General features: G+C 46.9%; 2 protein-coding genes across 4 annotated transcripts in view; one reads left to right on the top strand and one right to left on the bottom strand.

The window, feature by feature from the left end:
* LOC146180611 (rho GTPase-activating protein 29-like) overlaps positions 1 to 1,417 on the bottom strand; it is a 234,747-nt gene extending 233,330 nt beyond the window's left edge. For all 3 annotated transcript variants that reach the window (XM_084576090.1, XM_084576093.1, XM_084576092.1), the window contains exon 1: positions 710 to 1,417. The gene's annotated coding sequence lies outside the window, so the exon portion shown is untranslated. The remainder of the gene's footprint in view (positions 1 to 709) is intronic.
* Positions 1,418 to 1,650: 233 nt separating this feature from the next.
* The window catches only part of AP-1mu (adaptor protein complex 1, mu subunit), a 33,206-nt gene continuing 10,363 nt past the window's right edge, over positions 1,651 to 24,493 (top strand). The window contains exons 1-8 of the mRNA XM_084576094.1: positions 1,651 to 1,875; positions 2,168 to 2,222; positions 4,029 to 4,185; positions 6,225 to 6,292; positions 9,776 to 10,178; positions 14,392 to 14,534; positions 17,312 to 17,383; positions 22,481 to 22,639. Of these exons, the coding sequence (XP_084432220.1) occupies positions 2,181 to 2,222; positions 4,029 to 4,185; positions 6,225 to 6,292; positions 9,776 to 10,178; positions 14,392 to 14,534; positions 17,312 to 17,383; positions 22,481 to 22,639 (1,044 nt within the window). The 5' untranslated portion in view covers positions 1,651 to 1,875; positions 2,168 to 2,180. The remainder of the gene's footprint in view (positions 1,876 to 2,167; positions 2,223 to 4,028; positions 4,186 to 6,224; positions 6,293 to 9,775; positions 10,179 to 14,391; positions 14,535 to 17,311; positions 17,384 to 22,480; positions 22,640 to 24,493) is intronic.

The raw sequence follows: 24,493 nt of genomic DNA, 5'->3' as shown, positions 1-24,493 counted from the left end.
CGTTTTGATTTGTGCAAGCGACGATCGACGGCGAACACCGAGGAATAAACACAAATTGCGCAGCAGAGTTTCACCAAAAAAAATGACACACAGAGAAGTCGAGCGCCGAACTACCACGTAAAAGTGGGTATTTTGTCATATCGAGAGGTTCGACTGCACCGGCCCCCTGCCACGATTTCAAGGGGAGTGACAGCTTCGGGCTCCGACGACACACATGCTAATCAATGAATCGTTCGGCGCGCGCACAGCGCATCCCAGCGGACAGAGCCGGCCGATTGATCACAACGGCAGCTCCGATCGAAAGGGGGAGAGATGTTAAGTAGACGCGGAAGAACAGCGGTTATTTATTATACCGCCAGAGCACGCGTACATAGAGAGCGCTGCCCGAGCAAGACCGAAAGGAGAGTGGAGGCACGCGGTAACGGAAGGATCGCTTCACTGCTCAGCTCTTATTAGATCATGCCGGCAGTGGCGCGTGCTTGCGTGTCGCGAAAACACGGAGCGCTTGAGAAGGGCACGTTCAAAAGAGAAGGACACGCGAACGCAGCGCGGCCGTACTACGTCGCTCGCGAAAATGTTCCGCACGCGGCCCGTGGCACGATCGACGTAGGGGTTCGCAAGTGCAAGATGGCTCGAACAGGAGCAGCACGGCGCTCGCATGCAGCGCCCGGCGCTCGAGCAAGCAGGCAGAGAGGGTACAAGCACTGACCACGGATTACGACCGGGGTGCCGGCGCTCCTCCTCCAAACTTGGTCATGCCCGCGGCTGGCTTCGTCGGGAGTCCCGTGTGGCGACCGACCCCTTCGGAGACGCAGTTGTCTGTTTTGCTCGCGTCTTTGCTGGTGCGCCGCCTCTGCCTATGCAATCATTTAAATAAACTTGGCCGACCCAGAAGCGCGCGCGCGCATTGCTGCTGCTGAGGCTGGTGGTGGTGGAAGCGGCAGCAGCAGTCGCGGCGCCGTCGGCGTCGTCGTTCGACGTCCCACCCTCGTGGGCTAGGCTCGCTAGCTTCGGGAGACTCGGCGGTGGCGCGTTTTTGTTTGTGCGCCTTTGGCGAAGGCGTGGGCCGCCGACTGGGCGCTCGCGAGTTGCTACAACACGCTCGCGCGCCGCCGTGCATGCCGCGGGGGCCGTGGGTGCTTTTCGCAGGGCGCGAAAATTTCCGTCGCGCATCTGAGGCGAGCATCAGCTGATTCTCGCGCGTCCGTGCCACCATTTCCGTGACACGAGGAGGCGAAGTTAGGAGTGCGACTAGTGCGCCAACTCTCGATGTCTCCCGCGTCGTCGCGTAGCACGCGCAGTTTGCCAGTAGTAGCGCTTAAGTCACTTTCTTTTGAATCATTTGTAGTATTCGAGGTCTTTTCTTTCCATGCTTGCAAATAACAGTTGCTGATATATCCTCTTTGCATGCAGCTGGTTAACGTCCTAACTCATGCTATATAAAATGCTAGACTTTTTTTCTTTTTAACTTTTCGGTAACGCTGAGGGCGGGCACTGCTTCATGTTTGACTGCTGAACAATAAGTAAAATATTAACTTTATAATTTAGCAACTAAATAAAATTAAAGTGTATAAAATTTATTTTATTATTACTAAAAATGTTTTAGGCAAAAGTTGCGGGCCCTTGTTGAGGAAGACACAACGCAAAGAGTCAAGACAAGCCTCCCAAGCCAGTGGCTTCCAGCGGCACTTGCCGAAAAGCTGGCAGCAGCTTGGAAGTTTGTTTGGAGCTTATTCTCTTTGCTTGCTGCTTGTGCCGCGCAATTTTTCTTGGTATGAGTGCGGATTAAAAGTCGTAGTGCGTTTCCACCGGCCCAGCGAAGGGCCTGTGACCTAGGGGAGCACTGGTTACCTATTCTTCGGTGAACGGGAGCGGGTGAGTGCATACGCCACACTAGTTTCGAGCCGGCCTGTAACGCTGCTTTCTTGGGCTTTTAGCCGGCGCCGAGATTTGTATTTCCCTCAGTACTGCCAATCACGATGTGCATAGTCGGGCACCGCGGTTTGCACGGCTACCTGTGTGGCTACCACCGGTGGCTGTGTTTCCCGGTCGGCACCTATGATCGCAATCGAGCGATAGCGGGCCGCTCTGGCTTAGCATTCCAGTGTCTCCGCGTTCGTTTCTAATCGCCTCCCCACTGTTTTAACCCACTGTGCTGCTGTTTCAGGTGATCCGGCACCATGTCTGCTTCAGCCATCTACATACTGGACCTGAAGGGCAAGGTGTGTATGGTACCATACGTCTAGCGGCGTTGTGTTAAGCGTTCGCCGACATTTGCGTTGTGGCATCCAGTCTAGCGGGGCTCACAGGAAGCTAGCTCCCCGTGGGCCGCACTGCTCACCTGTCGTCCACGGTCTGGATTATTTTGACGTCTTTGGGTGGTCGTCGCGCATGCTGCTGTCGTGCGTGGTTTGGGTTTTGCCGTTTCTCATGAGTGGGCGTGGCCTTGTCAAGAGTGCACAGATGGAAAGGACGCGGAGCACATTAGGAACTGCCATTTATCCCAGCGCAAGCATAGCAGGTGCAAGGGGGTGACTGTCACTAAGCTAGGGCCCAGAAGAGAGAAGGGCAGAAATGCTATGTCTTGTAGGCTGATGTCAAAGCCAGTCACAAACGGCGGGTACTGTCGAATTCAAGAGCACAGGGCTGGGGAAAGGGCCGCAGCTAACTCTAGATGAAAAGAGAATGTGACTCTTATTGGCGACATTAATCAGAAAGGCGGGTTTAGTTTTCTTTCTTGCTTTCTTTATTGATACTACCAGCTCTGTGAGGGCCATTACAGGAGTGGCAACACAAACACAAAGTAAGAATGCGGCTTTGGCCAGGGTCATGTTTTTCACCCTCCTAGTTCTTTGTGTTCTTGAAACTTGCAGAGAGTGTATTAAGCATCGAACATCAGCACTTAATGTATTGTGCCGGCAACTTGCATAATTGACCAACTGAGAAGGTGTCTACAATGCTGTTCTACTTTTTTGAACTTGTAATTTAGTGCAGTGCTGTATACGTTGCTGCTTGTTTAGTTGTACCTCTCACGCTGCAAGGTAATTTATCGAAGCACTTTACTTTCAGAAACAGTGTGCAAGAAGGCTTTGAGTTCGATTGACTTTTGGGCAGCTTTGAAATCCACCCCTAATGTTTTAGGAGAGTTGGTGATTTGATGCTATCCTGCGTGGTCAGGCAGCGTGGTTGTGTGGGTGAAATTTGCTGGTTCCTGCCTGTTTTTAGAACGAAAAATTACATTTTGGATGTGCTGCAGATTCCTTCTTCACAGTGCTGAAATGCTACATTTTATTTTGGAGTTCAGTTATCAATAGTCCCTGCTCTCTTGGATAGTTAACATGTGCAGCTCATGTGAAATTGTAATAGCTACCCTGCTGACTGCATGTAGGTGAAAATAAGATAGCTTTACACTAGGATTATTATGTCAAACTACTCGTAACTCTTTTCAGCGTACAAGACAAACTCTTCACCCCTGTGAATTTTTTATTGCATGGTTTTTCGGTAGCATGCTTTGTAGCAGAGTTTTCTTTATATATGAACACACTGTCTTGTGTGCCTGGGGCTTACTAAGAATTGATTCTTGTTTTGTGAAAAGAAATTTAGCACTTGACACAAAACCATGCAAAGATGCAGTTAGCTTTGATGTTTAAGTAGCTTCTGTATCTGACAAGTCTCATTGTCCAACATAAATCGAGTGATGATCCCTTGGAATCCTGTTCACGGCACTTCCAAGGAACAACTGTATTTGGAGTACAGTGCAAGAAAATGTACACAAAGCATGTTTGATCTGCCTGTGTACAAAACTGTACAAAGCTCATCATGTGGTTCCATTTTTCCGGTCGAGGTTGTTGCACACAATGTCAATCTTATACAGACATCAAAGGATCTGTAGTTGGTGTGATGTTCGAGACTTCTCTTTATCTGTCTACTCGTTTTTCTTCTCTTCATCCTCTGCACCTGTTCATCATTTTGTTAGCCCCTGGGCCTTGTGGTTTTATAGCCAGCTTATTGTCATCTCTGTACACCAGGTGCTGATATCGCGCAACTACCGGGGTGACATGGACATGACATGCATCGACAAATTCATGACGCTTCTCATGGAGAAGGAGGAAGAAGGCTGCGTGACGCCCATCCTGAGGAGCGGCGAGGTCGCCTTTATGTATATCAAGCACAACAACCTCTACCGTATCCTTCACTCGCTGCCTCTAATGCCATGTTTACTTGATTCTAAGCACCCTCTCTAAGTGCCGAAAATAAGGGGTGTGCCCTGATTCTGAAAAGAAGTCTAAGTTCTAAATCTGAGATAAAAGGTTCTGAGTCTAAGGTTGGATTTGCAGGCAAATTTTTCAAAAGATTTTTGTGAAATAGAGGATGGGGAGGGGAGGGGGTAGCTTAGAATCATGTGGTTCCTAAAATCAAGAAAATACAGTATTTCACACGCACGCAGTTTAAGTGTGTTATAATGTGCTCCTGATGCTCAATTCTTTAAGGTGAAAGCCTTTGTAAAAGGCCCATGAAACGAAATGCCATGCTCAAGGGTTGTGCGCGAGATCTGTCATATTCCGCGAGCTGTATTTTTTTCTAATGTTCCTGCTATCTGTAATCCCACACTTGAACGTGCACCAGGGAGCGCCAAGCGACAGGAGCGGTGGTATACTGTCCAAACTCACACTTACCAGAAAAAGTGGGACAGATACTTCACCTTTCCTTTCCTGTAAACCAATTATAATTATATGTAGCGCTGCAACGAATGCTGATAAGAGGCAAACGATGAGAAGCAAATGATAGGAGAGAAGAGTAGGCTTTTGCCATTATCCTCCTAAAAGATCTAAAAGACTCTCAAATTTGTTAAGCATAACCTTACATTTAATTATTACTTGCATTCCCATTTGTGAAGGGATAGTAGAATGAGTTCCTTGGTGCTCTTTGTTTACTTTTATATTGTCTAAAGTGCTGGCTCTGCTGCAGCTGTCAGCTAACATCCTGTTTGGCAATGATGCCCGTGGCAAGCATGTTTAAAGCTTGATATTTGAATTGAAACAAATTTTGCCACGCTTCTGCATATACTGAATCACACTTTTTTTGTGTGAGTGGAATGCTGCAGTTTGTTTTGTTGTTAACATTATAATTTTATTCCCCGAGTAACGGTGTACTACCATACAGTACTGCCATAAAGGCTCAAGTAAGGAGCAAAAATACTTGCAGCATATAGGTGAGGAAAGTACTTAAAGCAGGCCTTCTTTCCGCAGGGTTGTGTGGTTGCGACCTGCAGAGCTCTAGAGCTGATACCAGCATGGTGTCATGAAGTCACCTTTTGTGAACATGTGATAATGTCCACAAAGTGTGCCCTGAGCCAGAGGATCACTTAAGGGTTGTGAGAGAGTGCCACGTTTGCTGATGTGATCCTCCAAAGAATCCCACCATTGTCAGCTGTCACAACTGTCACAGTCACATTTTCACCACAGAGAGTGCGGAAAGTGTGGAGATCTTTTTATTTTTATATTTAATGAAGCGCTGGGCAAATTGAATTTGATGTGTGTCAGTAAATTATGTATTCTAGGTACGAAGAGGTTAACTGAAAATGCAGCTTTCTTGATGTTTTGAAAGGCGAGAAGTTATGCTCATCTGACTGTCTTATGTCTTTTTTCGCGACTAGAGTGTGCTGATGTCATGTACTTTTTTGCACGGATCTTTGAGGTTAGACTGCAGTATGTACGCAATTCTAACACGCACCCCTCTTTTTTCTGATAAGAATTGCCTAAATATTTTATGCTCATTACAATTCAAATGCAAAAATGAAACAACAGAACATGAACCGTTGATAGCAGCTGGGTACTTTTTTCTAAACAAACCACCTGCCCTGTCTCCTGTGTCTGTTGTCTTTGTCTTTCTGCATTATGTTGTACATGCAAAACCAACTAGCCCAGCTCACCATTAAACCAAACAAGTTTTAAGTGAACATTGCAAAAAAAAACAAACAAATTATTTCTAACATCAATTTTCCCAGCACTCAATATATCCTGTCCTGTTAAACAATTGTCAACGGAGCGAGAAAATGTCAACCAGTGGAATTTGTTAAGAACAAAATTTGAACAGAGGGGTTGTAATTGTCTCCTTCATTGAAATGAGAGCTTGGAAAGTTTTGAAATTTTTTTATTTTTACTTGCGTGAGAGGAGCTGTAGCACACTCTGCATGTGTTATCCTTAATGGCCACGTCTTCCAGTGGTTGCGACGTCGAAGAAGAACGCCAATGTTGCCCTCATCTTTGCATTCCTGCACAAGATAGTCACTGTGAGTGCAGTTTTGATCTTCCTTTCTTGCAGGGGGCCAAAAGTCGGTGGACGGTCAACTGCATGCTAGTTATAAGTGCGTGCATGAATATTGGAGGAAGGAGGGTTTCAGAGCAAATGCCAGCAAAGAATCTGCGCTAACACAGTTCAGTGGAAAACTCAGCGTCGTGAGTGTGTTGAGAAAATTTGGATTAGTTGAGAGACTCGTGAGGTCGCATGGAATTGAAACGGATTAGAACATCAGTTAGGTTGGGATTATAAGGTAGCAGCATAACTTAAGTGTCATTGTGACATGTATGACTGCAAAGTAAATTAATTGCTCAAGAAAACAAATTGGAATAATTAGAAAGGAATTGGACTTGTCACCCTTGGGTAGCAAGTCAGACATGCTGCTTTCAGGTCATCTAGGCATATTGGTTTGACTCAGTTAAAGGGAGGCCTTGATAGTTTTGTAGTAAATATAATAGTTAAATGACAGTGCTCATATCTGCAGACTGATATGCGAAGCACCTTCGGGCAGCTGAAGGGACTGATTATTGCTATCAAGTCATATGAATTCATAATTTTAGGTGAAGCTTAAGTGTTGAAATTTGTATCAAGGCATCAATTAATCATCATTTTTATTGACCCACCATTGATTTAAAGGTATTCTTTGGCACTCATGTCATTTTTTAGAATCATCTTTCGAAAAGAGTAAATAGACAAGACTTGGGAAAAAGAATTGCTATATATACAGGTAGTAACACGGAAAACTGAGCTATAGTTGGTATAACATTTTGTGGAAACTGCGAAACACAGCGGCCAAGAAAGACTACTTAGAGCGTTGACTATCACCTCATCTATGCTTGTTTCGTCGTCTTTCATGTCCACTGTGTTTTGCGCCGTTTCCACCCTCAGAAGCACGAACAAAAAATATAGAGCACAGCCCTCTTGCTTATATAGGGATTCTCATCCCATGCATTGCAGTGGCACGGTTAGGTGATCACTGATAGCCTAATTACTTTTTTCTTCTCATTTTGTCCGTGCAGTCATGAAAATTTAGGCATGAACAGGAACCAGCTTTCAATAATATCACGTATGCTTTTACTTTGTTTTCAAAGTGGAATTTATCTGAACTTACAAAGCAAAAACAGGTACCCATTGGGATGCCTTAATATTTTACAGTGCAGTCTACTTATAATAATATTGAGAAAACCGGAAAATCTTATCGTTATATCTGGACCGGCGACTGCGATGACAGTGCGTATTTCACCACAACAGTCTGTTTTCGCTGCATTTGTCGAGTTTTCACGTTAGTCTCCCCTTAGTTGTTTATTTTTTTGTTAAACATTCAGACAAATTTTTGTGGTAAACATCTGCTGGGCGGCGATAAAGCTATCGTTGTAACCGATGCACCGCCAATACTCGATCATTATATCTGGTTTATTTTTATATTGGGCTAATGGGAAAAATGATAAATCTGAAGAATTTGATCGTTATAAGCGATATATCTTTACATCTGGTATCGCTATAAGGGAACTGCACTGTACAGAAAAAAAAAATTTCGGTGCAACCACATGAAGTGTGCGGAGGATGACAATGGCATCTGTGACCTCCTGACGTGTGAAATTAGTTTGATAGATATGTTATTGCTCGCACCTTTCTCCTCCCCTAAAGGCAGCTTTAGTGCACAGATTTGGACACTTTCCATTTGCTTGACAGTTGCTGTGCCTCTCCTAGACTTCATCGTTGTCGTTACCCTGGCAACAGCTGAGTCCAGCTGGGTGATTACTGCCTCCTTTTTTTTCTCAGCCATCCTCCCCTCCTCCTCCTCCTCCTCCTTGAAATGCTGGCACCATCTAAACTAAGGGGCCTATACTTTATAATGTTTCATTCATTCTCCTTTCCTTTTTGACTCCTGTGATTGGTGTTGCCTGCTATTGCTGGCGTCACCTGTGACGGATAAAAAGAAGGAAGACCTCCTAGTTACCCGCCAGGATGGCGCAGTGGTTACGACGCTCAAATACTGTTCCTAAGGATGCGGGATCGAATCTCAACCTCAATGGCAGCTTTTCGATGGAGGCAAAAAGCAAGGCGCCCGTATGCTGTGCAATGTCAGTGCACGTTAAAGAACCCTAGGTGGTTGAAATTTCTGAAGCCCTGCACTGCAGCGTCTCCATAGCCTGAGTCACTTTTGGATGTTAAACCCCACAAACCAACCAAAATCTCTTAGTTGTATTCTTTTCCTCCCCCCTCCATAAGTCACCTATGTGTTGGAGCATTAGGAAAGCGTAGAACTTAGATTGTAAACCTCAATTTTTTTCTTTTCACAAATGATTTAATAAATTTTGTTGCCCTATCTTGTTGCACTGTGCGCTTGATTTTATTAAATTAATGTGCTTTCTTTGTGATACTCTTAAAGAATGATTCCTGCCCATTTGCGAAGGTTCTTTCGTTGCACCTTCCCTCTGTGTTTCTTGTTCATGAATAGAACCTCTGCTTCTTTTCTGAAACAGTGAAACACTGCTTTGATTGCTGCTATTGTAAATTCTATAGGAATAGTCTGCTTGCCTGCTTACCACTCTCTTACGAGCCACCGCGACTCTCAACTGTTTTCGCTTCTGTTATGTAATGTTGTGCTTCAGTTAACTGCGGAAGGTTTAGGAAATTGTGAGCACATTCCAGAAATGGCACTGTAAATTGTCACTTTGTCAGATCTCGCGCACCGGCAAATTTCGCTTTGTGGCAAGCTACGGTTAAGAGATAAGAAAGCATGCAGAGTGGGTCAGAGAAATAACACAAGTCACTGACATTCTAGTGCAAATCAAGAAGAAGAAATGGGCATGGGCAGGACATGTAGTGCGAAGAGAGTATAACCGATGGTCGCTTACGGTAACAAACTGGATTCCAAGGGAAGGAAAGCGTAGCAGGGGGCGGCAGAAAGTTAGGTGGGTGGATGACGTTAAGAAGTTTGCAGGGGTCAGCTGGATGCAGCTAGCACAGGACTTGGTTAATTGGAGAGGCGTTCGCCCTGCAGTTGGTATAGTCAGGCTGCTGCTGCTGCTGCTGATGATGCTGATGACGGTTACATGAGCTGGACAAAAGTAGTTTGGTCTCCTTAAAGGGGAAAAGCAAAAGCATTGCGGAAGAGAGTAGGGGACTGCATTTCCTTCTGAAAACTTTGTCTAATCAAGGGTACACATGTTGGGCCCTTGTGTTCGCACGTTTGGGCTTCTATACAAGATAGAACAAGCAATACTTTTTCCATCTGTGTCTGCTGAAGACTGGGGTGATATTGACTGAAGGATGTTTATGTTGCATGTTGCTCACTGCGTTTTTGTTATTTTGCCTCACATTGTATCCGTGTTAGCACGCTGATGGAAAAAAAAACTACTTGGCCGGTGCAACAGAAATCATTTGCTGAAAGATTTTTTTGTCCTTCTGCAGCCTCCGGCCTTTGTGGTGCATTATATGCTGACTTCATGCAACCTTTGACATTGTGCAGGTGTTCAGCGAGTACTTCAAGGAGCTGGAGGAGGAGAGCATCCGCGACAACTTTGTTATAATATATGAGCTGCTGGATGAGTTGATGGACTTTGGCTACCCGCAGACGACGGATGGCAAGATCCTCCAGGAGTTCATCACCCAGGAGAGCCACAAGATGGAGCTGCAGCCTCGGTTGCCCATGGCCGTCACCAACGCGGTGTCATGGCGCTCAGAGGGTGTCCGCTACCGCAAGAACGAGGTCTTCCTGGACGTCATCGAGTCGGTGAACCTGCTGGCCAATGCGGGGGGCAGCGTGCTACGCAGCGAGATTGTGGGCTGCATCAAGATGCGCGTCTACCTCTCTGGCATGCCCGAACTCCGGCTGGGCCTTAACGACAAAGTCCTCTTCGAAAGCACTGGCCGTAAGTGCAGAGTGGTTGCTGCTATGGAGCTGCTTGTCTTGCTCTAAGTGAGGGGTGTTCAGATTTTTCGCCTCAAGGAACCCCCAATAGCCATCAGTATGAGACAAGAAAGTGCCCTTCACAACCCCCTTCACAACCCCCTTCCCCCCCCCTCCTCCTTTTTTCTTTCGCCGTCGCAGTAAAGTAGGGAATACATGCGGCGTTTCTTTCCACGATTTTCGTGCGTCGAAGCATGTCGTGCCAACATTATGCCCAGCGTGAGATAATGGAACAACAAAGCGGCGGGAGCGCTGCAGTGGATCCCTCGATGCGAAAGCAAATGCGCCAGCAAGTGGAAATAACCGCAGAGAGAGGCACTGTACGTGAGAGAAGCGCCACTGTCCCTTCTATTAATATCGCGAAAGGGCTCATTTCGATGCTACTTTGCTATGTAGCAAGCGTACATAAGCCACAAAAGGATTTGGCACCCCCGAATGAACGAAAACGCATACCTCGGAATGCCCGCTTGGCTGCAGATATCAGCAGCATGGTTCTTTTTGACACATTTCGCTTCAGGGAGGAAATACAGATATTTCGATACGAGAGTAGGTCATATACTCACTAACAAGCAATTATTCTGTGCGTTTATTTTCACGTTAGTCAAGTTTTTGCGGCCAGATTGCCGCATACCTCATTGGGCATGGCGGCCATGTTGACAGCAGCCACTAAAACAGGAAACGCCAGCTTTCCGCACTACTATTGGCACTTCCACAGTAGCTTCCAGTTCGAGAGGATGCTACACCGCCGACGCATCAAATATCTGGCAAGTCCAGATCGGCCGCGGCGCGATTGCGTGCTGTCGAGGGATAAATGTCGGCTTGACGCTGTAAGAATGCTCCATGTATCCCGGTCTTAAGATGTTGCTTTTGCATGAGATGCTCCGGTGGATGATGCCTACTCAAAGACGCGAAATTGAGGGACGAGGTAGAATGAGGAAAGGTAATACTCTAAAACAGACTTTCAACTAGTTTTGGGGGGCAATCTAGTGGGAGCTCGTAGAACCCGTAAAAGCAGCTTGTAGAACGCCTCGGTTCTGCTGAACCTAGTTTGAGTATCTCTGCTGTAAGCCACGGTCAGCACTAGCTGCTAATTGAACTTCTGGTACTGCCATACATGTCCACACAGTGAGAAGTGGGTGAAGGAGATGGTTACATGGTTATGTACTCTCACTGTTGTGAAGGAGGCAATTGTAGTACCCGGGAGGTAGGGTACGGTAGCGCAAAACAGAGCAAAAGTTGTGGTACGCAAAAAGGAAAAGCGCCGCAGTTTAGAGGGTCAGGGATCTGGTAGCTGGCCACATCATTCTGTGCACATAAAATGAGCTACTTGGTTGTGGGGCGAAGCTTCCTTACGTGTCTGCCATCACTTGCTCTAGGAGGCTATACTGCAACCGTATTGCAACTATGGAAGGTCTTACTATTTTGGAGCAGTTCTGTTTTCCCCTTCAACCTAAAAGGAGAGGTCTGAGTTGGCAGCTCCTGCAAAACGTCGGGCAATCCTATGTCCAGACAGTGCGTGTCCATGTCAGCTGCCAGGTACCACCTACCAGCGGCATGCTTGTGATTTTTTGGTCAAAAAGCTTTCGCCGAAGTTTTGGTGAACGGGGCCTTGAACGCCATCGTGTCAAAAAACCTAGGTCTCTTCAAATTTCAGTCAGTGAGTCCGCAGTAAGAACAGATCAGTAAATATTGCCGCATTCCTAATCAATCTTGTGGCGCCGTCATACGGCTGGACTACATTACCATACCAGACATTTTAGCTGGCCTTAGCCATGCTAGTCACCCCGGCGTTCTTTGACTTCCTCTCTCGCGCTCCCGGCTGTTTTGGTCACGTACGTTCGCTCGTTAAACCTACCTTCTGGGTGAACATACTTTTGCTGCTCTGGCTGTTTGACGGCGACAATATAAAGGAACGTTTATAAGGTATCTGTCATGTAAGAGACAAAAATCGCTGTCAGGCACCGGCCTGTTATAAATATGTCCAACTGTGTTTGTTGTTTCCTGATAATTTGTCCTGAGGCACAGGTCAGTGCAGCATGAGTTTTTTTTTATTGTGATAGCAATATTGCGCCAGGTTTCGAGCCGTCTTGTACCGCGGTGGACGCCACGCTTGACTTTGAACAGCCGAGCCGAGCAACCACTTCAGCCGAGCTCCGCCAGATGGGGGCACTGTCGGTGCACCGCGCTAAAGCCGCGGGGCTTTAGCGCGGTGCAGCGGCGCCGCCGTCGCGCTGAAGAGATGGTTCGCCGTAGCTTCGGCCTCGCCGTGACTGCTTTGCTATGCAGGCTGCTAAAAAGAGGTGTCAGCGACAAGCTGCGGCAAGGAAGCAACAGTGTGCACAAGAGACAGTGGAAGAACGTGAAGAACGTCATGCTAAGCGTCGTGCGCAAGATGAAGCTCGGCGACTGTGTTCTAGCTCTCCCGGTGCTTCCACCTCGTCGGCTACTGACGAACACATGACAGCGCAGGAACACCGCAATGCCACCAAGCGAAGACAGCGCGTTGTAAAATTGCCGGAAGTCGTAACCCTTGTGTGTCATGTGTTACTCTATAGCCAAACTATTGAACCACACAAGCTATGCTAGAAGCGAGTACGTAAGCGTAGCTATGAGGCCATTGCTAATGCAATTTACCAGGCATAACCAGAGCTAAGCCACTGCCAATTTTTTTTCTTTGCACACACTGGATAGAGTCGTTCAACTTGTCAACTTTCAGCGGATCAGTCACATTGAGACAACTTGTTGAGACCGTCTAACTCAGCAGTATGCAGATTTACTTAGATAGTGATGAACCTGATGGGTAGAAACAGGCCGAGTTCGACTTTCGCAAAGCCAGAGATAGGTTTATTGTATGTATATAGTGACGCCTAGGCTGGCCCTTGACAGGTGCAGAATAGATACAGACTGTTAAGTTTACTTTCTGTTTTTTTGTTTTGCCTCAAATGCAGCTGTGTGGGGCTATTTTTAGCCCAAGCGATTCCCTTGTTGCTTTTCCTCTATGCTGGACTGAATGGGGGACGCTTGAGCACCGCCTTTAAGGATATGATGCAATAGTGTAGATGGCTACCCGACATACAAAGCCCTGCTTTAACTGAGCCGTATGAATGTTCCTACATAGCCTAGGGCACGGAGCAAGAAACCTTTAGAAGTGGAAACTCCGCTTTTTGCGGCGACCAGAAAAGGCCACAAGCCCGCGGCGCCACTATCATGCTAGCGGCTTGGAAAGAAATTACCGCCGTTTCGGTTGCCAAGGCAACCAGTCCAGGTTTCTTCGGGTGGTCAAAGATTACTTCGCCTCCAAGCTTACTGTAGTACTTATCACGTCCTATCATGTTGCTCGTGAAATGCTTCTCGCAGACGTAATCTCTCGATGTGAGCTGACGGCCGCCCCCAGGAATTGCCGCAGCCCTTGCTTGCAGACGCTCAGGATCATTCGGTGCCTTGAAGATGCTCACCTTTTCTCTGCAACTCTTCTAACCGCTTTTGCAATTTCAAACAAAACACCTGCGTCCTATCTTAGTCTAGAAAATTCGAAAGGAGGCCACACTGTGCATAGCAGCGCTGTTAGTATTACAGCCCTCGAACAGACACCGACAAGAATGGTTGCTGTTTGACTTAGGACGCACAAATACAATGTTACGGCGTGCCTGCTGAAGCAAAAACCTGTGTCGTCTGCTTTGAGAGCGCGCCACTGGAGCCACCTGCCCGGGCGCTGCATTTTGTTCTTTTTTTTTCACTGCAGCTTCTACGATGCGCCGCGTGCCGCCGCCACTGCATACGACCGCATCATGCTCCATGCCGTCGGCACGGAGCATGATGCGCTGATAGGAATTTCACTTCCTAAATGGTTTCTTGCTCCGTGGCCTAGGGGCATCCATGAGCACTGGAAGGTTGATTCTTATTCCACCTTCCCACCTCAGTGAGTGACCCAAGTTGGCAGCTGTTCTCAACTCTCTGATATCATGTGGTCTCGTTAAGTCACACAAACGATTGAAGAATCAGTTTTGAGTCGTGCCAGCTTCCACCTTTACCGCCTGCCAACACTGTGCCTGTGATTTTTCACTCGCAACGCTGACACTGAATTTCCTGCGTAGCACGCTATTGCGTTAAAAATGAAAGGAGAAAAAGCACTTGGGTTGGAGGTCGTTAATCGTCGGTTGTTGTTGTTGTTGCAGGGGGCAAGAGCAAGTCGGTAGAGCTGGAGGATGTCAAGTTCCACCAGTGTGTGCGGCTGTCTCGCTTTGAGAACGACCGCACCATCTCGTTCATTCCACCGGACGGCGAGTTTGAACTCATGTCGTACCGGCTCAACACACACGTGAGTCCCACCCTGCCGTCATCACTATCCGTTCCTGCGGATTGTACTTGGGCAGATGCCGTTCGCACCTTAGGGATAAGGATAGCGGGCAACGTCATACGAATAGGATAGAAAAAGGAGCGAGGTGGCGAATGAAATCAAGCTAGCAGCAGGCTTTTTTGGGCACATCTAGCACCGCACTGCACTGGACATTTACTTGTAGGGTGTTGCAGTGGTTAAGAAACAAGCTAACTGCATTTATAATAATGTGTCATCACAAAAATTACCAAGCAGCATCACCGTGGGAGTAGTTGACGACGATAGGGAAAGAGGCCGGGAGTGTGTTAGTGTTTGTAAATAGCGTGCTGGTTGGTCATCTTTAATCCTGTGTCATCAAGCCTCTAATGGAACCCCCTAACAGGTCATTTCGGTGGATGGCCAAGTGTTTCATACTAATGGAATGGCGTCCCACCTAAAAGGAAAAGGTTTAGTGCTAGCTTGTCTTGGCATAGCTTTTGTTTCTTGACGTCATGGGAATGTCAGGTCATCAAATACTGCCCATTATCAATCTGTGAGGATGATTTATGCGCTTGCATAGGGCGCAAAATGCTCTGATGACCTCTTAAGAGTATGCGAATACCGTATTTACTCGCATAATGCTCGCACGTTTTTTGCCGTAAAATTGACGTGAAGTTGGGGGTGTGATAATTATGCGAGGAAAAATTTAGAGCAAATGTTTTGGAGCACTAAACTCAAATTTAAATATGTATGAATCGGGATTCTCATAACCAAAATATTACTTTCAAGCAGAACTTACCTTCGTTATAAAAGTACAGGGTTGCCAAAAGCATGAATTGCTAAAGCACTTTATTCACCGCACGCAGCTCATCACTCCGTTTTTCATGGTATAATGCTCAAAGCAGACCATACAATTCTACCTTGATCCAAGTCCGTTTCGACACTGCAGTCGCTGTCTCCAGTAGCATACTACGCAGAACTCCTTGACGCCGAAGTGCTTGTTAACAGTGTGATTGCCATGCTCCAGAGCATACTCAATAGTTTTCAGTTTAAAAACAGCTGTATAGCTTGCGTATTGACTCATCGCGATGCGGCACCAAGAACTTGATAGACGTTGGAACAAAACAAAGAACGAAGGAGCAGCAACAAGACAACACTTCTCAAAATGGCGGAAGTGGAATGTAAACGATTTAACGAGCATAACCTATGATGATGATATACTAGAGCACGCTATCGCCTCCCGGTAGCGCGTGCACACAACTAGGCCACCTAGTTTCAGTAGCGCTCTAAAGATGATGCTTGCTATTACTAGCAGATGACTCTCGCGGTGGTAATTTTAGGGGTGCGATGATTATGCGAGGAGAAAGAAATTCCAGTTTTTGTCAGCCAATGTTCGGGGTTCGAGCATTACGTGAGTGCGAGCATTATGCAAGTAAATACGGTTGGTGCCAGGGAAGCGTAGACCTGACAGTAGAGTACGCATAGTTTTGCGAGGATAGGGCGGCCATGACTAGCAGGCAAAGGCAAGAGGTGCAGGTCTATGCAAGAGGCCTTTCTCTTATAAGAGTTTATGCGCAACGAGATACACTTTTCTGTCTCAGCTTAGCCTGGCTAAATCGGCGGTGCAGCCCATAACATCACTTGCCAGGTGCACGCACCACAAGTGTCACTACGCCCTTGTGTGCAATGCCTCGCTTACACCTTTTTGCCGGCATTCTGGGAGTATGTAAAATAATGGAGCAACTTGGCACACTGCCAACTCCGCCGGGAATGCCATTGACCCCAGCACTCCCGTCACAACATACAGGTGGTGCGCGGCGTCTTGATATGATGCCACGGTATCTGGTGTGGGCAGCGCCCGACGCTGATGGCCCAAAACTTGTGGAACGCAGCTGGTGCTCTAAAATAGGCTTAGCCGAACCACATACTCGGTGTGGTCTGCACATGTCACATTGGAAAGGGAGGAAACAAGTAAGGGAAGGGGGGGGGGGGGGGGGGGATGCCCTGTGTGGAGCTCGCAAAACTAATGGCGATTTCCACTGATCTCTTTGGACCACACTTTTTTGCTTTGGGATGACGATTTTGAATTGCACTGGTTGACCAAGATAGGCTGCGCATATTCCACTGGTCGTTTGGAGCAACTCGGGGCACTCTATCTTGATCTGCCGACCAGAGTCTGATTTCGCAAGAAGTTCTAGTGGTTGATGTGGTCACTTCCAGAGGCTGCTGGATTCTTTTGGCCCTTTTTAGCTGTCTCAGTCATATCGGCAGAGGAACGAATATGTCGAAGTGCGTCTATCGAAAAACGTCTACAGCGTTAAAATAGTGCTAAAAGCAAGCTGCAGAGGGCCGCACTTCCGCTTATTTATCAACCGCAAAACTTTTGGTGCTGGGATGCGACTTCAACTTTCAGAACCGACTCAGCAATATTTCTGCCGCGCGCTGTACACATTCCGCTGGCCGACCAAGGCTGATTCGCTCTGTAGTGCTTTAGGTCGGTTCGTGCACCCAGCTCCGTTCGACCAGTGGAAATCGCCATAACTAAAGCAGCACCCAGAACCAAGTTTAACTCTTCGTTTAAAGTAAGCTAACATCTGTACTAGATAACTAGCTGAACTGGATCTATAACTGGGAATGCTGAAACGGGGCAGAAAATTGTTCTTCAATTTCTGGGTGGTTGTGTAATGCAAGGGCAGATTGCGGACAGTAGCTGTTGTGTTACCTCAGGTGGTTGTCACCTTGGCCTGGGGTACCGGACATCTGTATGTGCGTGTGTGCAGGTGAAGCCCCTTATCTGGATTGAGTCTGTGATCGAACGCCACGCCCACAGCCGAGTAGAGTACATGGTCAAGGTGGGTGAACACTTCCAGTCTCTTATTCGGAGAACTGTTATAACCAGCATGAAGCTGTTGTGCTTGTGGCAACCAGTAACAAGGCTGACTCTTTCTTTAATCAGTAGTAATTGGTTTAGAAGTGCTTCCCATTGCCGCTTCAGTGTGGAGCACTCTAAGCCTGTCAACACCACAAGAGTGGCACTTTGTCGCCTAGCTGGCCACACATAGTGGCATCATTGCCATGGATGTCCTGTAGTATTTCTGCGTCCAACTCTTAGTATACAGACACTTTTATTAACACATGATGAGAAGAAATTCGACGACCGATTTTTCGGACTCTCAACGGACCACGAAAATGTCCGAAAAATTGGGCAGTTCGAAAAAACAAATGTGCACCAGAAAAGCTCAATTTATTGCCTATTATTCACTTTGAGGCCGGAAAAGGTCATGAATGCTTTTCTGCACCATGCTCCGCTTCCGTGCTAACAGGTCCACCTGAATTTCGCTTGCATCAGCTCAGCTTGCGTCGGCTGCGCTGCTGCAGGTGAGTCATCATCGTCCTCGCTCTCAGACTCCACAAGTACTTGGCGAATAATTCCTGTATCTATGAGCCCAGAGCACAGTTCCAGCTGGTGGTTCACGTCTGTGAACTTTGAAAACGAGACGGCCGATGGAATTTCGACACCAGCAGTGCGAAAGTCGTGAATGAACTGCTCACTGCCTGACAACTGCTCGACGACGCTCTCCTCGTCCAAGGCAGCCGACTCGTCATTCAGCACAAATTCCGCGTCGCGGAAGCAATTGCGCAGCGTTGTGGGTGCTACAGACTTCCACGCATCGGCGAGGGTACTAAGTGCTCCAAGCAAATCGACAGAGTAGGTTTTCCCACTGTCGAGGCACACCACAACCACCAAACACTGAATCACAACACCGACTCCGTTGAGTATGTTCTCGCTGTCGCGTTGCACAAAAAAAAAAAAAAATCTGATAAAATTCGGAAACAGAACTGAAGTCGATTCAATAAAATGCGAGCCAAAGTAGCGACAGAACGTAGTTCTCGCATCAGCATGACCAAGGCTAGGCCTACACGGCAAACACACAGAGGAACAGGCAGTAGAGGCGATCACGCTAAAAGAAAAAAAAAAAAAGCACTCCGGCAGTGACGTTGTCCCGGAAACGGAAGCTGCTAGGCAAATATTATAGCCTCGATCCAGCATGTTTAGCTAAGGAGCGACACGCAAGGCCGGCACCGGTTTTGAGGCTATCGAAGGAAAAAGTAAACAAACAAGATGGCGGCGATACCGCTCAAAATGTGTGGCAGTTGGCCCGACTGACGCTTGGAATGTCCAAAAAATCGAATAGCCCTCCTTAGAGTGTCCGAAATTTTGAGCAGCATAATACATTGGCTTTATAAGGTATGTCCTGGTACCGGGAAAAAGTCCGAAAAATTGGGTGTCCGAAAAATCGGTCGTCGACTGTATGCTCTTCACTCTGACAGTTGTGCATTTATTTTATGATTGCATCCGAGATTTCCAGTTGTAGGTCACCCGGATTGTATGAAGGTTTTGCTTGATCCCCTCTAAGTTATGTAATGGAGGTTCTACTGTATTGACCTCACATACAGGGTCAAAAAAATTGCTAAGGCTTAATGTGGCAAAACCTAGTATAGCATGCGAAAGCCTTAGTTTGGAGTAGCTTATCTTGGTTATCTTTCACGAGGGCAAATAATTTCAAGGTCAGACACCTAACATTGTGGCTTCCCACAGGCCTCCTGGTTTTCCAATTTACCCTGCCAAGTAATACTTTTGTGCTATAAAGAATTTCTCCTAAACTTGGGCAGCTATAGGCTCTTTTGGCACTGCACGTGTTAATTGTGTTAGCTTCGCCCCCACAGTGCTTGGCATAAAAGAAAGTCACTGTACGCACTTCATGTGAAAGAAAAGTGTGACAGTACCCTTAGGGATTGCTGCCAAAGGCGCCACTGATATTGCAATGTAATGGTAATGAACATGCACGCCTTTATTTCAGATTCAGGCATGTGTACGTTTGATATTGATGGTGGTTTGCAGTTTGGGGCAGGAAATAAAGCCCAAGTTTCTGTGTGTCTTAAGCTCTCTTGTGCAAGAGATCAGTCCTCCTAGGGGGACAGCTTGAGACGAGGATAAAAATATTGGTGGATTCGTGTGGCTCTTATCCTGCTGTTGTAATAGCAAGATGGAACTCAGGATTCGGGCAGTAGTTTTTTTCTAAATGGGCAAATCAAACTTGGGCAAGTTCCAGGGGTTGCACCATGCAGTGTTACAACATTGACTCCCCAATAGTCTGTCAGTGTCACCCTTGCTCAATGCCCTTCTGGGCAAAGTATGGTATTATTAATAAACAAATATGCTGCTCTTTATGAATATGACAGAGCAAAAAAGTGAAATAAATATTACATAAGGGGTTACATATTAAATACTACTGCGTATCATACGGAAAGGTTAGAATATTTGAACGCGAGACAGAACAGTTGCCGCGAACGTCGATGGGCAGATGATGGCAGCAGTGACAGGAGGAAGGCTGTTCCAGTCTATAACTGTCTGGGGAAAAAGAACGACCCAGCAGATGTAGCTGTTCTAGAGAGTGGTCAAGCAACATGAAATGGGTGCTGGAGTGCAGTCTCTTTTATTCCTGTAACTAGTCACTGCTCCTTTCATGGTGAAAGCTTGCTTTTCCATGATTTCTTCCATTTTCACAAAGGCAGGTTGCCTGTATGCTGCCAGTGGGGCTGCAAGGAAACGCAGCCGCTGGTATTTGTCATTGATGCCACCAGTCTTGTTTTAGTGATGGCATTTTTGAAAAAAACAAATTATAGTATTGCACTTGTCTGCTTAAGAGTGGTAATGGCAAAAGCGACTGTACAGGACTGCTCTCATTACCTACATCTTCATTGCCATTCCTACTGGCATCATCATCATCATTATCAACAACTAAATGCACCACCATTGTCATTGCTACTATCATTATCAATAACTGTGGTGTAATTGTCATCGCTGCTATCATCCTTAGATTAGACGAGGAGACTTATCTGTTTCTCAGAAGTCCAGTCTGGAGGAATGGTTTTCACGCTCCGCTGGCAATCGGAGGATTAGTGGTTTTCCTAGTGGAGTCGACAGATTTTTTTTACCTTTAAGTAGCAGTGCTATGGATGTTTTCTGGTCACACTTTCTGTACATGGCATGCAAAAGCCATTAAAGGCTATCGTCTTAAAATCCACCTCAGTGGTCTCAGCCGCAGCTTTAGTAATGCCTATGCATCTCTTGTAATGTCGCAGTCACTACGTATATTCACTGCACATCGCCTTGATGATGCGGTAATCATGCCAACCGCAACAAGTTACCGAGGCTACCATATTGTTCGAGCAGCAAGGCAATGAACATAGAGAACAGAGAACAGAGAGATGATGTTTGATGACGGCGAGATTATTTTTAATGAATCCCAGCAGGCCTGGTGCGAGCTCTCCTGCCCGCTCCAATGCGGGCTTCTTCCTCGTCTACAACGCTACCCGGGGCCACCAAGCGATCGTCCCGATCATGGATGTTCGTAGATGTGGATGAGATCCGTGGCATGACGATGGGCGTGACTGGATGGCTGAAGAAGAGGAAGAAGGAAGAAGACAACTGCTTGTCGCTGCAATGATTCCTGGATGAAGCCTGGTCCAAGATGCTTTCAGGCCACAGGTCACCAAGATCTGATGGCCGAGGCCCAGGCATGACCGCATGGCATGGCCAGGGGTCATGTGCTCATGTGTGACGGCGTCTTGGGTCATTGGGATCTTTGGTCTGCTCGTGGGGTCAGTAGGATCAAATGGTCGTTTGCTTCTCTCGTGTCTTGTGGTCGTGAAGGTGGCGTCTCGGGTCAGTCTCTCCATCGTGTCTTGTAGTCGGGGCAAGGGACGGGACGGAAGAATGGAGAGATCGCGTCGGGTCTGGCAGGCTGGGGACCAGACTTGCAATCCTCCTACACCTTCTGCCGACGGCGCAAGAGGACTTGGGGCGTCGACGCTCCGAGCCAGGATGAAAGGTGATGGGGAACATACCCAGTACCTCCAACCAGATGTTACGGAGCAGCAAGCTTCCAGTCATGCCCATCATCATGCCATAGATCTCATCCACATCGACAAACTTTCTCCTTCACAATCGCTCAGTGGCCCCGGGTAATGTTACGGTCAAGGAAGAAGCGGGCAGTGGCACGGGTAAGAGTGCTCGTTCTAAGCCCGCTGGGATTCATTCAAAATCATCTCGCCATCATCGAACATCATCTCTGTTCTTTGTGTTCATCGGCTTGCCGCCCCATTATAATATTATGTGGAAATTCGGTTTTAAATTGTTATGCTGGACTTCTCATTGCCACTGCTGGTTGTTTGTTGTCTGGCAAGGAAATTTCCATTGCTATGAAAATTAAAATCATTCAGTTGATCAAGTCACTGGAATCGATCAAGTCACTGGTCTGCCCCTTAAAAAGCTGTGAGAAGATGGTCTTAGTAGTGTAATGTACCTCCTCCTCCCCTGATGGCCTTTGCAAATCTTATTTTGTAGTGTATAGCAGTACACACGTGGCAGCTTTGATGAGTGTGTCATGTCTCTCTGCTTTGCATCAAATGTTGTTTGATCAACCTCCAGAAGCTTCCACATGCTGTACGCTGCCCCCAAGAAGCAACAGCGAGTCTCTGCTTTCAGGCAGTCTCTGTAAACCATTCAACCAATGAGTTGAGCAGCCGTCACAGTTTCACCAATATGCTTTCACTGAGCAGCTTTCATGGCTTGGGTGATGCAGTGCTGTTGAGTTCCCTGCCAGATAGTTTGGGGGGAACAATTATGCTGAGGTGTAATGGCAGAATAATACAGTGGAGGAATTGCTATGAACGTGGTCAGTACAAATTTCGGGATGATAGGAATTTGCAAGTTCCCTCAGCCCGAGCACCTTACGTGCAAAATGCAGAATTTGAGGCATTCCAAACACTGTACAGAGTTCGTAAAGCTTTTTTTTTTTTTCTTTTTGTGCAATTTCTCTGTTGCGTTCAAGCAGCTTTTTTCCTCTTGAACAGCATAGCACGGTTTGATGTGTGTTGTGCAGGCTAAGAGCCAGTTCAAGCGGCGTTCGACAGCGAACAATGTGGAGATAGTGATCCCGGTGCCCCACGACGCTGACACGCCCAAGTTCAAGACGACCGTTGGCAACGTCAAGTACGCGCCCGAGCAGAATGCGGTCGTCTGGAGCATCAAATCATTCCCCGTACGTGCTCTTGCCGACTTTGAAGCACTGTGCATGTCTTGCCATTGCTCGAACTGATATCGTCGTCTCAAAAGGCCCTTGAATGTTGTTTGTATGACTGCATTGGCCAGTTTCAGACTTTGACATGGGTCTGGTTGTTTGGTTCTTTAAGGGAAACCTGGATTTGCATAAGCACACTTGAGCTTGTGGGGAGATGTACAGTTTAATCATTGTTCCATGGTGAGCAGGGGTGAGTTAATTTGACTGGAAGTTAGAACTGATCCCTGTTTTATATCTGGGAAGTTTGTTGGCGTCTGTTGCCTTATTTTGGGGCGGTAATACTGTATAACTGCAGTGTTACGTCTTTGATCCCAGCCACGGCGGCCACACTTTGATGGAGGAGAAACTGAAAGAACCCTTGTGTTGTGTGATTTGAGCACGCACTAAAGAGGCCGAGGTTTTCATTTAAATTACCTCGAGCCCTCATAGACTGAGTCACTTTGGGACATTATACATGATAAATCGGCCTAAACCTAAATGTTCTTGGAAGATGCTACATTTTTCTGAGGCAGTTCCTAGTCTAGCTCTCTTAATCAAATGCTTGCAGCACAGGCTCAACTTTTACATTGAAGTGGTGGCAGTGTATGTCACCTTGCTGTAACATTTTACCTCACGGTGGCATTTTGGTAGCCTACGTAAACATGTGCAGCACAGCCACAGTACACTGGCCGAAGCAGGGCCAAATCTAAACCTACTGGTGCAAGACCGCCACTGGGTTTGCTGGTTGCCGTGCGTCACGTTTGCTTACGGGTGGCGCGAATTCCATTGCTCCTTTTCTGTGCAGTTCCATCTGTGCCACAACACAGATGCAAACGACCGTAGGCACAGTACGGAAACTGTCCTGGGCAGATTTTGCATTTGCAGAACTACCGTATTTACTCGCATAATGCTCGCATTTTTTTTCACAGAAAATTGATGCTAAGTTGGTGGATGCGATAATTATGCGGGGAAAATTTTCAAGCAAATGCTTCGGAGCGCTAAAAGCAAATTTAAATAGGCGTGAATCGGGATTCTTAGGCCAGCGATTGTAAATATAACCAAAACATTACTTTCAAGCAGAACTTAAAGGGTCGCCAAAAGCGCAAATTGCTAAAGCACTTTATTTGCCGCACACAGCCTCATGATCACTCCCCGCGATTCATGGTATAATGCTCACGGCAGACCATGCAGTTCTACTCTTGATCAGAAACTTGACCCGAGTCCGTATCGACAGAGCAATCGCAGTCACCAGTAGCATACTATGCATAACTCGACGCTGAAGTGCCTGCTGGCAGCACGGTTACTATGCTGCAACGCATACTTGAAAGCTTTCAGCTTAAAAGCAGCTGTATAACCTCTGTATCGTACCATCACAGTGCAGCACCAAGAACACGGTAGATGGTGGAACAAAGCAAGTAACACGGGCGGAACGAAGGAACAATGACAACGAGACATGGAGACACCTCGCAAAATGGCGCCGACCACTAGCATCATGGAGGTTAAAAAAAAAAAAGGACAACTATAATGATGATGATGATCTACCCTAGCACGCCATCGCTGCCTGGTAGCGCGTGCACATAACGAGGCCAACTAGGTTCAGTAGCGCTCCAAAGATGCTGCTTGTTACAACTAGCAGACGACTCTCATGGTGGTAATATTGGTGCTGCGATGATTATGCGAGCAAAAAAAAAATTCCAGTTTTTGATGCGAATGTTGGGGGTGCGAGCATTAGGCGAGTAAATATGGTATGTATGTCATGCACAGTTTTCCTTGTAGACTCCAAGGCTGTCATCTGCAGTTCGTTTGTCTTTTCTCCTTTCCCTGCAAGTTATAAAA

Source organism: Amblyomma maculatum, chromosome 8, assembly GCF_055883805.1.
Source record: "Amblyomma maculatum isolate TAMU_Amacu chromosome 8, ASM5588380v1, whole genome shotgun sequence".
Lineage (NCBI taxonomy): Eukaryota > Metazoa > Arthropoda > Arachnida > Ixodida > Ixodidae > Amblyomma > Amblyomma maculatum.
The sequence above is the reverse complement of the archived record's forward strand: the minus strand, read 5'-3'. Positions and strand labels throughout refer to the sequence as shown.